General features: G+C 50.8%; 1 protein-coding gene across 9 annotated transcripts in view; it reads left to right on the top strand.

Annotated features, from left to right (window-relative positions):
- Positions 1–10865, top strand: part of RNF216 (ring finger protein 216) — a 76405-nt gene extending 65540 nt beyond the window's left edge. For all 9 annotated transcript variants that reach the window (XM_027889489.1, XM_027889480.1, XM_027889487.1 and 6 more), the window contains 2 exons: positions 7149–7218; positions 7437–10865. In XM_027889489.1, the coding sequence (XP_027745290.1) occupies positions 7149–7218; positions 7437–7756 (390 nt within the window). In that variant the 3' untranslated portion in view covers positions 7757–10865. The remainder of the gene's footprint in view (positions 1–7148; positions 7219–7436) is intronic.
- Positions 10866–13022: the final 2157 nt, after the last annotated feature.

Here is a 13022-nt window from a genome sequence, read left to right as displayed (position 1 = left end):
TGGGATTCCTGTCCCGCTGCTTCCCGTTTCCCAGCGGGATGCGAGCCCGGGGTTCGGCAGCGCTGTCATCCGTTGTTCCCGTCAGGCTGGGGATTGTGCTGGGTGATGGCGTTTGTTCAGAGCCAGGGAAAACATGAGGCCCCTCAAAAAGCTCGTACTGTACTTGCAAATAAATAAATAAATAAGCAGCACAAAGAGGCCACTGTCACCGGGCCCTTTCCAGCTCTCTAATTAACCAATGTTGTGGCAAAGAAAAATTTCCCGCTGTCAGCACAGAGCTGGCACTGCCTGCCCTTGTATTTTTTTTTTTTTATTATTATTTTTTGGATGACAGAGCGCTGGTGGGCTGGGGAGGTGAAGTTGGGTGACTGTCCTTGCTGCAGTGCAAAACTCAGCTGAAACAATGGTGGGTGCCTGCGTGCATTTTCCTCCTTCGTAAGGGGCTTAGTGACGCCATCCCAGCCCCTCCTGGGTGATCTGTGCTCTCCTGTGGGACATGAAAACAGGAGTTATCCTCCCCTGTGTGAAGAGGGGAAAGGAATTTGAGGATTTGAAAGTGCAAAGGACCGTTGCATCAGCAGTGTCCTGTTCATTGTGAGGGACAATGTTCACCCAAGCATCCACTTTTGAAGGATCTGGTTTGGGTCTCACCCCCTATTATTTACAGCAAAATTCAGGTTTGTTTGAAATAGGGAACCTTTGTTCTTTTCCTAATGTTTAATGTTTTCCGAGCCTGAAATGATTCTTGTGAAAGTATAAGTAAAACCTATTCATTAGCTTGGGTTAAAAACAAATTAAAGACAGTCCTCTAGGAACAGCAGCATCTGTTAGTCTTTTGTCTCAAGTGATCTTGAGAGAGTAAAGCAGAGGCTTCAACATTTCCCATAATTAAAGGTTAGTTAAAATCTTGTCCCCACGCTGCAATCAGGCTGGAGTCTGATTGAAGAGTATCGGTGCAATATTTGCTGGCTCTGGGACAAGCTGCAGTCGGGCCGTGGGCAGCAGGAATTGTTTAATCCCTGCATTTCTTCTGGAGCTAATTGGTGCCCCGTGCCCCTGTAGGAGGTGAACGTGTCCCAGGGGCTCTTCCCAGGAAGCTGCTTGGCCAAAACTCCTCGTGTGCCTGTCCTGCAGCCCACGTGGGCTCTGGGTCAGCTCGCTGGGAGCTGCAGGAGGGGCTGATGCAATATTGCCAGAGACACAGCTGGGGAAGGAGCAGTGGGAATAAAGCAATTAGAAAGCATCCAGAGGGGAGCTGTGAAGATGGGGAAAGGTCTAGAGGGGTCATACAAGGAGCAGGTGAGGTCACTAGGTCTGTTCAGCTGGAGAAGAGGAGGCTGAAGTTGGAGCTCATCAGGGTCTGCAGCTTCTTCATGAGGGGCAGCTCCAATCTCTGCTCTCTGGTGACCCAGGGGAACAGCATGAAGCTGTGTCAGGGAGGGTTAGGTTGGATATTCGGGAAAGGTTCTTCCCCAGAGAGTGGTGGGGCACTGGAACAGGCACCCCAGGGCAGTGGGCACAGCCCTGGGGCTGCCAGAGCTCAGGGGGTGTTTGGACAACGCTCTGAAGGACAGGATGGGATTGTTGGGGTGTCCTGGGCAGGGCCAGGAGTTGGTCTTGGATGATCCTTGTGGGTTCCTTCCAGCTCAGGATATTCTGTGATTCTGTAAATTGTCTCTGGGACACGGAGGCTATGTTTGCCCTGATTTCTGAGTATCTGTAGCAAACCTGAGGTTGCTGTGTGCATTTTATCCAGCTTTCACAAATCCCATGATGCAGTTTGATTAGTGCATTCTGGCTGGTTTTGGTAAACCATGTTCTGCTCTCAAATGGTTCATCTTGAATTTAATACTCATCTCTGGGCTATCAGTAATGTTGCACAGCGGCTTTTTTTTTTTTGGCTTCGAAGTTTAAGATGTTTTCAGTAAACTCTTCAAACCCTCCCAAAGGCCCATCGCTGAAGTTCAAAGCAGGAGACTAATCATCATGAGGTGTTGGCAATTATCCCTCCTTCTGGTGTTGTAAAAAGATGATGTTGAGCGAAGACTGTGTAAAACTTCAAATGCATCAAGGAAATGCGTGAAGCGCACGGTGCTGCCTTCAGGATTTGGAAGTGGGGGGGGAAGCTCCCCTAAATTTAGGATGTGGGGTTTGTGGTGTAGTGTGTTTTGTGTTGTTTTGTTGTTGTTTTTTTTTTTTTTTTTTTACTGCTCTAAAATGCCTCAATCATAAGCACATGGTTAGTCCAGGGAATTCACAGAAAGCCATCGGCGTGGAGCGCCTGTTGCTAAAATAACTCTGAATTTCTTAAAGGCCGGCGTGTGCTCCGTCCCCGTCCCGGCCCCCCTTTTCCTGCCCAGTTACAGCACAGCCTGCTTTTATCCCTGCTTCCTGCTGCATGGAGGAGCATGCCAGAGACAGCCCCATGCCTGTTCTTGCTCAGGCTCTCCACAGCTGATCTGGGAATGATTTGGAACCAAACCCCTCAGTCCTTTGGAAGCCTCTGTCGCGAAAAATCATTTCGAGTTTATTGGTAACGGCTGCGGCCACACGGACGGGGAAAAAGAAAGCGGCAGAGGGGGCAGAAAGGGGGAGGCAGCGGTGGTGGAGCACTTTCTAAAGTAAGGGGAGGGGTTGCACAGCCCAGAAATAGTCACCAGGTCTCTTGTTTTCCCTCCTTTCAGGAGGTGGCAGCCGCTTTCCTGTGACACTCAATAATTAAAGATAACGAGAAGCACGGGAGATAAAAGCTCGGCAAGTCACACAGAGACAACCTCCCCCCAAATAAAACCTCCTCTGCCCAGAACAAAAGTGCCAGCCAGGGAGCTTTTGAAAGCTCTGGTTTTATCTCCTTTGCTGCCGTGTTTTCTCATTCCCAAGGGCAGCTTGTTTCTCCCTGGGCTCTTTCTTCATGTGGCAGGACCCTGTGTGGCTGCTGGATGAGGCTCCCCTGCACCAGCATTGTTGTAACAGGCCTCCCTGCCATGAAAAGGTGTCTCTCTTAGCAACCCAGCCCGGCTCCTCAGCTAATCCATCCACAGACCCCGCCATCCGTTCTGCTGTGATTGGCTCCGTGCTCCTGCATTCCCCGGATTCAATGGGAGAGGGCTGAAAGGAGAAGCCTCCTTCCTCCATGCCAAGATCCTTTCCCAGGTGGGGGATCCGAGGGCAAGCTCCCACACTGACCAGGGATGAGTGTTTATTTGGTTTGGCTCTGGGACTGGAGGTGGCTCCTGCACAGAACATCCTGCCGGTGGGTCCGGGGCAAAGCTCGCTCCTGTTTTGTTGCCACTTGGAAACGCAGCTGCTGTTAAATAAGCACGTTTGTTTTCTGCAGCGTTTGCAGATAAAAAGGCTGAATGCATCTCAGAGACCCTTTGCATCTTCCTCTTGGCCACCTCCCTTCTCCCGTGATGCAGCGGAGCGTGGGGAAGGGCTGTGCTGAGCTTTGCCTGCATTTCTGCCCTCACAGAAGAGCCAAGTTACGTCCTTGCTCCAAAAACACAAGGGCTGGCCTGTGCTGAGACCCCCTCAGGCTTTGGGGGGGGTTGCTTTTTTCTTTCTCTTCTTTATTTCTTTTTTTTTTTTTTTTTCCTTGCTGTAGGCAGAGCAGCTGACAAGAAGATGACTGGTAACTTGACAAGATAAATCCCCTCAGTCCACACAGCCTGTGAACAGGCTATTAAAATTACAATCTAATCCTTTATTAAGGGGCGTGAACCCGCTCAGGAGAAGGGACACAAGGAGCCTTTGAAATCGTTCTGCAGCCTCCACCCCATGTGATGTTAAATGGCTTCTCACCACAAAACCAGCCTTAAGTGTGCTAATGAAATCTTAATTTTTGGTGTGGGTGCTTCACCCCTCGATGGATCTGTCATCTCTCTCTAATTACTGTAGAAGCAGAAAACAATCTTTGCTTCTAAAGAATTAGAGGTGTTTTGCAAAATTGACTAAAATAGCACTGGGACTTGTTTTTTTAAAGTCTAACCTGCACAGCATGTATTAGGCAGAACTTGTGGCATCAGCTTTCTTTCAGGAACACCCTAAAATTATCTTGCTGTTTACATATCATCAATTCTTTTGTTCCATCTGGGATGTGGATCTTTTCCTAAATACTGCAATTATTGAACTGTGCTGGGTATTCATCACTTACCAAATTTAATGTCAGCCTCTTAAGTGGGAAGGTGCATCTTATGCAGTGTATTTTTGTTATTCTGATATTAATGGATACCAGTTTTTCAGAAATACTGATGCAAAAAAAAAAAAAAAAAAAAAATTCCAGGCCAAGGCTTGGTATGTGAGATGAAAGCATAAGCACTTCTTAACCTTCCAATGGGAAAACACACTTTTATCAGCAGAGAAGCAACAGAACTGATAAGTTCTGTTCTTGGGCATGTGGTTTGTTGTGCCTCTTCTGCAATTTGCAGAATTAAGTCAGGAACTCCTCATCCTGACCCAGCTCTGTTCCTGGCAGGTTTTTTTGCAACCCGGGGTGTGCTGTGAGCTGAAACCCAAGAGGGGTTGAGTGGGGACCTCTGGCTGCTGCTCTTGGGGGATGTGTTTTATGTTGTCCTTGGGAGTTAGGAGTCCTTTTGGAGGCCTGGCAGATGGGGTTTGCTGGTCCGTGTTTCCCGCGGCGCTCTGGGAGCCGCGGTAATTGAAGCAGCGTCACCCTGGTGAGGGTGCAGGTGGCTCCCGGCCCTGGGGCAGATGGATGTGTCCCAGCCCCATTAGGAAGGAGGTCAGCTGCAGTTTAAACTGGGAGGGTCGAGCAGCCTTTGCTGCAGGAGGATCTTGCAAAGTTGTGCCTTCGGTGTGTCCGATTCTCCAGGTCTGTACAGGGCTGACTGGAACGGCAGCACCACGGCTGGTGGTGTCCCTCGAAAGCACCATTCCAAAGGGTTAATCGTAGATTTTTGTTGGGAGGAACCTTAAAGACCATCTCCAACCCCTTGCCATGGGCAGGGACACCTTCCACTAGCCCAGGTTGCTCCAAGCCTCGTCCAACCTGGCTTTGGACACTCACAGGAATGGAGCAGCCACAGCTTCTCTGGGCAACCTGTGCCAGGGCCTCCCCACCCTCATGGGGAAGAATTCTTCCATAATCACAGACTTATACTAAAGAAAAAACTTTTTATTTTTAAGTTGAAGGACACTGCTGCTTGTTTTTAGGCTTTAAGGTGAGGTTTGTACCTTTGTGTGAGGAAAGGAGATAGGGTGATCTTGCTCAGCTGAGCTTAAAATATATTTGCTGTCTTAAAACTAATAAAAAAAACAAAAAAAAAAAAAAAAAAAAAAAAAAAAAAAAAAAAAAAAAAAAAAAAAAAAAAAAAAAAAAAAAAAAAAAAAAAAAAAAAAAAAAAACAAAAAAAAAACCAAAACAAACCACCACCAAAAAAACACTACCTTTAAGTACATCTTTTCCAGTAAGTAGCAATAAAATGTGAGTGGTGGTTATCTCCATTTTCAACAGCATTACCAAAAGATAGTCTGAGAATAAAAAAACCAAAATGAAGTCTTGAAGCTTTGGGGCCACACTTTGAGAGCACTGTTGGGGCAGCGAAGGAGCAGGGGATGTGGGGATGTTTGGTTGCCTGTGGAACATGCCCAGGTGGTTTTCCAGCCAGGGAACATCACAATCTGATACTTGGGGGGTAGTTAGGCATTCCCTATAGGCTCAGAAGGGCCATTCCTCAGCGGTTTTTATGGAGATAGATAGGCTGTAATTAACAGTCCATGGAAGCAGCCTGCTTGGAAAAGAAAAAGGCCTGCCCTGGAAAGTCTTCATTTTAACCATTGACTCACAGGATAATAAAAGGGAGGGAAGTATTGAGTTTTTTGCTTTCTGCACATTAAGATAACTGCAGTCTCCCAGGGAAACCTTATCTGGTGGTGGAGGAGGGGACTTTTCCCCAAGCTTCCCAGGCGTTGCTGCTGGACATGTGCAGGACTGTGAGATGGGAACTGGGAAGCTTAAAATAATATCAGCGTAGCTGCACACATGAAGCATATTTTTGAATTTAGTTCCAGAGCACTCTTCAAAATACAGGATATTTTCCGTGTTAAGAGCGTTCAGGAAGAAATTTATGTGTTTTGGCAGTACTGAAATGAGGATGAATCAAACAAAGCAGAGTCTCGTGCCTGGTGGGGTACTTGGGGCCCGGGGCTTCCCTCCTGCCCCTCTTGCAGGAGAGCAGCTGGAGCAAACCAAACCCTCCTCTGGGTGCAGAGTGCCTGGTGTTGTGTGTCACCCAACAGCTCCTGTTCTCGGCCTCCCTTCCCTAATAACCGACACCTTCCAGGAGGTTTGGCTGCTCTCTCTGGAAGCGCCAGGTAGGGTTTCACCCTGAGGGACGCGAAGCAGCAGCACTTCAGCCCTGCAGGGACTGACAGGGCCTCGCTGCCATCGCTGCACACGTGGCAGGGCCTGGCACTGGGGGGCAGTTCTGGGGGCTCTGTGACCCTGAGAGTTGTTTCTCCTGCGGTGCAGGAACTCAGCCGAGGCCTCACCGCGCCGTTTGATCTCAGCCACGCTCCTTTTGCCTTGAGAGAACAGAGGCTGATGAGAGGCAGAAGGACAATTTCAGTTTCTGGCTTGTCCTTGTGTTCTCAGCAGCAGCTCTGAATATTCTTGCTATAACCTCCAGACAGACATTAAAGAAACATATTGCGATTTATGCCCTTCTCAGAGTTACAGATAAGATCTAAATGGCACCGTTTAGCTACTAGAGGCAGGATTTAAGTTGTGTTAATTCCAGCTGTTGGGCCAAAAACTCTACAAGTGCTAGTATAATGTAAATATTTAATAGACTATTGCCATTTAAAAGATTAACAGCTCTTCAGAGGGGCGGAACTGGGTTGCAGTTCTCTGGTTTCCATCAAGTCAATGAATTTTAGTGCTGATCTCCCCGGAAAGCTGATCCAAGCCTCTTGGTCATACTCCACAGAATGCAGGTTATTTGTGCTGCAGTCCCCCCATCACAGCCTTGCTTTTGGCTAGACCTGGGCCAGCCCCAAACAAGAGCAATTCAGACAAAATCATCATTTTCTGTTTTCCCTGTGCTGAAAAGAAAAACAGCATAGAGAGGACAGAAAGCTGCTGCAGCAGGAATTGCCCCACTGACTTTGGATGTTCCTCTGGTTTCCAGGAAGACGATGAGAAGATAATCCAGGAGATTCAGAAAGAGGCTGAAGAGGAGCAAAGGAAAAAGAATGGAGGTAAGTCCCAGTCTGTAGCTGTGCTTTGGGATCAGACTGAGGATAAAGGGACAGCATAGGGTTCCCAGCTGCTGACAAGTCTCTGTACCTTCACTGGCTTGAGCAGCAGGCTCTGGAATGTGCTGGGGGTGGAAGAGGCCGATGGCAGATGTCAGTCCGTGGAGCCTGGGGGGTTTGCTCTGTGGGGTGACTGGTCCTTTGCTTTCCTCCCTCTGCAGAGAACAGCTTCAAGCGGATCGGCCCTCCCGTGGAAAAGCCCGTGGAGAAGATCCAGAGGATTGAAGTAATCCCTAGACCTGTTCCTCAGAACTTCCACCAGCCCAGGATGCCCCCGTACCCCTTCGTGCACCCGCCCTTCCCGCTCCCTCCCGTCCGGCCCCTCTACAACAACATCCCCCTCAACATCGGCCCCATCCCCGCTCCCTACGTGCCCCCCCTGCCCAACATGAGGGTGAACTTTGACTTTCCCCAGATCAACGTGCAGCTGGAGCCCAACTTGCCTATGCACTTTGGCCCTCAGCCCCGGCACCGGTTCTGACTGGGGAGAGTCACTGCAGGGCAAATCCACCCGGTCACGCCCCCCTCTCCCCGCTCCAGCCCCTCTGGGTTTAACCAGCAGCCAGGGCGCTCCGTGTCCCTGCACTGCACCTTCTCCTGGGCCTCTCCAAACCTTTGCAATCCAACATTTCAACCTGTGCTGCAACAGGGCTTGGTGCTGCGTTCCCGAGGGGTGGAATTCCACTCCGTATGGGGCATCCAGATGTTTTGTTTCGACAAAGCCTGTTCGGGCAGCTGGTGGGAGGGAAGGTGAGACTTTGTGGGGCACAGGGATACAGCCATTCCCCGGAGACTTCCCAGAAATCCCACCTTCCTGCTGGCCAGAGCAGCTGCTGCACAGTCATGTGAGCCTTGGGAGAGGGGTGGAGAGAATTGGCATCTGAGTGAGACTTCCAGGAACAAGGTAACAGGAGGTGGCTGCCCCAGCCTTCTGCCTGCAGAGAGGCACAGGGTTGGGGCTCCCATGTTCTCCAGCGTTCCTGCACCCTGCTGGCACCTCCCAGCAGAAATAAACCGTTCAAAACCAAGTCAGTCTTGCATTTTTAGCATTCCTCACTGTGCAAGTGGAGTGAGGGGCTGCAGCAGCCATCCCATTGCTGAGATCTCAGTGGGAAGCCCAGAGCTATGTTCTGTTTGGGAGGTGTTAGCAAGTGGCAGGTTTGGGCACCCAAATCCTTGGCTGGACTGAACTTTTCCCCTTTGAAGGGCTCAGCCTTTTGCCCCAGAGGTGGGTGCTTCCAAAATGTTGCCTTTGCTTTGCTGTTCTCCTCTGGCATCCCCAACCTCCTCCAGCTTCTGGCTGCAGTGCTCAGGCAGCTGCTGGAACCACCTGGAGCTGAAGCTGTGCCCTTTATTACAAAAACTGCCTGGGAAACACCTGGATAGATGTGTAGGCAGTGCTCTGTGCTGCAGCAGGAAAATTGGGAATGACTCCCATGGCTGTGCATGCAGGCAGGGGTGGGCTGGGAGCCTGAACCCCCACAATCCAACAGGCAACTGTAGCCTCGTGCTGCAGGAAGCTGGCTGCTTCCATGGCACTAAATGCCTTCTGAAAATGTGTGTGTCAGCTTAATTGGCTTTGGAAAAGCGTGTTAAAAGTTAAACCTGAGTATTGCTGGGCTTAGGAAGTGAGGGAAAAGCAAAACTTCCTTGTGAGAAGCAGGGGGTGCAGTGCTGGGCTGTGGGGGGAAGGTGGCACAAAGCCTTTTCCCCACAGCCCTTGGCTGTGCTGTCTGGTACAGGCCCCTTCTAGAAAAGAAAATGGTTGGAGTGGGAAAAAAAAACTCTTTCTGGGCTGCTTTGAGCAGCCCAGTTGTGCTGTTGTTCTCCAGACAGTTTGTTCTGGGCTTCATCCTGTTCTGTCCTGCTGGGAACTCTCTGGGTGCATTTCTTCTCCTGTTTTTTTCTCCCCTGTATTTGAGCATCCAGGTGTTTTTGTGGGTTTAATTGGGGTTTTTTTCAGGTAAAATTCCCTGCCTCCACCTCACAGCTCCTGCCAATCCCCCACGTGCTGCTCTCCCCACCCCTGGCAGCGCAGGGTGTCGGTGGGATGCTCCTGGACAGCATCTGGGGACTGTTGTCCCCAGGAAGGTCTCCCAGGGGGGACTTCCATGCTCTTTGGAGCTCAGACAGCAATTTTCCCCCGTTGCCTTTGGGTCAAACATACCCTGTGGCTGCTCCACTCGGCTCGTCCGTGCCGTGGTCTCTCTGGCATTAATAACCAGCTGCTCTTCCCTTGCTGCTGGAGTTTTTCTTTTCTAAATTAATTTCTGTCTGGGGGCTGCAGGAGCTTTATCACTTGCTGCTGGGCTGGGTTTTAGCCAGGTTTAGATGCTGCCTGGCACCGAGTGATTCCTGTGGCAGCCAGGAGCAGGGTGTCCTGCTGGATTTGGGGAGGGAGGGAGGGATGTGTCACAGCAGCACCAGGGGGTGAGGAAATAGAGACAGGTCAGAAGAAGCAGTAGGGGCTTACCTTCTTGAAAGGAAGTCCTGGCTTTTTTTAATAGCTGAGATTCTTTGGGCTCAAGGGCTGGTTGGGGTGAGCCCTCCAGGCTCCCTGAGGTGTTGGCCCTTCCCCAGAGGGGTGGGAGGGGAGGCAGCAACTGGGGCACTGCTCAAACTGTGAAGGAAATATGATGGTGATCCAGCAAAAAAATGGTGGTCCAGTCCCACTTTTTAGTCTGAGAGTGTGTGGGCATGGAGAACTGAGCCTTGGCAGAGGGAAGTGCGGAGATGGAGCGAGGAGGGACGGAGAAGCGTCAGGCAGAGGTTGGTGACTGATCCATCAGGGTCACTGCTGCCCTGGTTATGGCCCCAGAGGAGCCTGGAGGATGTAGGGGAAGTGAGGACTGTGATTCCTATGTCCCCTGGCAAAACCAAGAGCTTATTTGGGTCCAGGAGAAGATAAATGGGTGCCTGGTCTGTGATGTGCAGGTTCACCGTGCCCAGCTCAGGGCTCCCAGCACTGCTCCTCTCCCCTGGCACCAAAAAATTTGCAGCCAAAGCTCATGGCTGCTCTTCCCCTCTAACCTGAGAGACTTCAAGTTGTGGTTTCTGAATCTCTGTTGATTTGTTTAATGAAAAGAAAGGAAGAAAAAAGCCCCAAAACTCAGTGCACAACCACCAGAACCAGAGTGTGGCCTGGTCTCTTGACTCCTCCATCCCCTTTTTTCCCTCCTGCCCCACAGTCCTTGGAACCACTTGTTTAAAGGTTTTAAAGGTCAAAAGGCATCAGGGAGGTCGCTGTGCCCAGGCTGATCCCATAACAGGTACTTCTTATGGCTAATTGCAGTGTCCCATTTACTTGCCTTAAAGGTGGAGAGAGAAACTTAGTATTTGCACTTAGCAAAATGTTGTATTAAAAGAAAAAAAAAACTGTAAAGATGTGCATGTTCTGCAACTTTGTATAACAATAGCTGAAAATAAATAGGTGGTTTATTTAAAAAAAAAAAAAAAAGGAAAAAAAAACCAAAAAATATTTTTCTTTACATTCTGGTAGTTAAACAGGTCTAATATTCTGTGTGTAAAAAGTTCCTGTATTATATTGTAATTTGAATTTTTGTAAATAAATTTGTGCACTCTGGCTTTTACCTCTGTGCTTTTGGAAACAGCCAAAACATCGTCCTCCCATCCTGCCTGTGCTAGCCTGGGTGCTGGGATAGTGCCAGGGCGTGGGGCCAGATCCCAGCCTGTGCCAGTGAAAACTCCGCAGGTCGCAAGGCAAAACCCATTTGACCCTCCTGGAACAGCTTAATATGTTCCACATTGCTCCCAGGGAAAAAAACTGGATGGGATTAGAAAATGGTTTCCAGTCGCTCCTGTAAATGGAAACCAGGATGGGGAGGAAGGTTGGGGGGGGGGGTCCCCTCTTGCAGGGGTGTTGGGAAATGTTGGGAAATGCAGAATCCGGCCTTAGGGGGGGAAAAAAGGAAATGTGTGTTGGCAGCTGGGGGAGAGGGGAAGGGTGAGGGTCCTTCCTGCAGCTCCAGAACCCCTTCCCTGTGCAGGCACCCACTGCCAGAGCTGGCAAAGCTGCCTCCTCCCCAGCCTGGGTGTCACAGTCGGTGCCACAGCCCTGCACACAGGGGTGTCACAGTGAGGGCAGCTGGGGCTGCTCAGGGTTTCCTGCACTGCTCTGATTTCTCCCTGTTTATGGTCAGGAATGAACATCCTTCCTTCCTTTGGCCCTTGCAGTGCTCAAACCCCCTTCTGATGGTGACGGTCTCTCCAGGCTGTCCCCTCCTGCTGTCCCCCCCCAGTGTGTGTCTGGGGGGAGCTGGGCAGCCGCCCCTTTCCCAAACTTTGCTTTTTCCAAACCAGCTTTAGGTTTTTAAAGCCGAGCAGGAGCCCATCAGTGCCCTGCAGGAGCCCAGCCAGGCTGTGGTGGTGGCAGGACACATGGGCTGCGCTTCCCACCTCCTTCCCTCCTTAGTTCTTCCCCTTCTCCGTGTCACCGAGCAGAGGGGGCTGATTGCTGACCCCCACTAAACCATGCACCCAAACCCAGCATGCCGTTGCTCTTCCCTCCTGGCTGGGCCACTGTATGGAAGTGAAACACCCGAGTCAGGAGGAGAAAGAGCTCCCTGGGGGCATGGCTTTGCTCCTGGCAGCAAGGGCAGGAGAGCTGGTTTTGCAGGTGAGATGGTTTGCTGGTGCTTCCCCTCCGACCCATTTCATGTGTCACCCAACCCCAGCCACGCCCTGTGGGCTCAGTGGCTTCAGCCTGTTGGTCACCATTCCCTTCCCACCAGCTCCTCAGCCCCCAGAACCCAATCTTTGTCAGGCAATTTGGTCCCCAAAGGCCCCACCACCCCAAATCTCTCTGGGCTAATGCCTCTCATTTAAAGGCCACTGCAGCCCTGACAGACCACACACCAGTTTGAATCCGAATGCGGGTTTTATTTTTTAATTCATCTTTCTCCATTTGAAGCTATTTTTTTTTATTTTTAAGTTATACAAATGGCACTTACAAAAAAATAATAATAATTAAAAAAAAAAAAAATGGACAAACCCAAAACTTAAATTTTCAGAGTGAGATGTTTTCAGAGAGTCACGACACCCGATAAGAGGAAACAGGAGAGATGATGACCTAGTGTCACACGGGAGAAGCCGGAGCGGGAATTACATGGTTCGAACTGCAACAGGGACGGGGAGGAGGCAACACGGGGTGGGGGTGAAGGCCAGAGGGAGTGAGTGTCAAGTCACAGGGTCACACAGGGCTTCATCAAGACACTTGGTCCTTCAAGGGGCAGCGTGGTGCCCAGTGGGGGGGCACGTGGTGCCAGGAGGGCACGGGCAGCCCCTGGATGTGAGTGCAGAGCCGAGGTAGAGTCCCAGCCGGGATCCCCTGCGCCGGCGAGGGATCCCAGCCCGGAGTTGTCCCCCTGGCAGGGGACAGTCGCTCGCTCTCCCAGCTGAGTTTAGCACCAAGCTCCTACGGAGGGAGTCCCTCCTCATGGCTTTAAGGCTGACGAGCCCCTGCCTGGCCTCTGGCAGAGGGACTGGCCCTGGTTTGGCACGGCCGCGATGCCGCGAGCACCCTTGGCGTGGGCTGGGACCAGCGCTGCCCCCATGGAGGGGGCCCACGCAGGAAAAGGCTCCTTGGTGTGTTTGCAGGGAGCAAATACCAGCCCTGGGAAGGCCCCAAAGGATAAAGTGCCTTTCAACACCCTAAAGAACACGCAGCATCACCCGTTACAGACAGCGTTAAACTCTAATGCAGACCTAGTACAGACAACAGCTGGTCA

This window comes from Empidonax traillii, unplaced genomic scaffold (genome assembly GCF_003031625.1).
Source record: "Empidonax traillii isolate 1590-97213 ecotype Southwest subspecies unplaced genomic scaffold, ASM303162v1 scaffold263:size1499331, whole genome shotgun sequence".
In the NCBI taxonomy this organism is placed as follows: domain Eukaryota; kingdom Metazoa; phylum Chordata; class Aves; order Passeriformes; family Tyrannidae; genus Empidonax; species Empidonax traillii.
The sequence above is the reverse complement of the archived record's forward strand: the minus strand, read 5'-3'. Positions and strand labels throughout refer to the sequence as shown.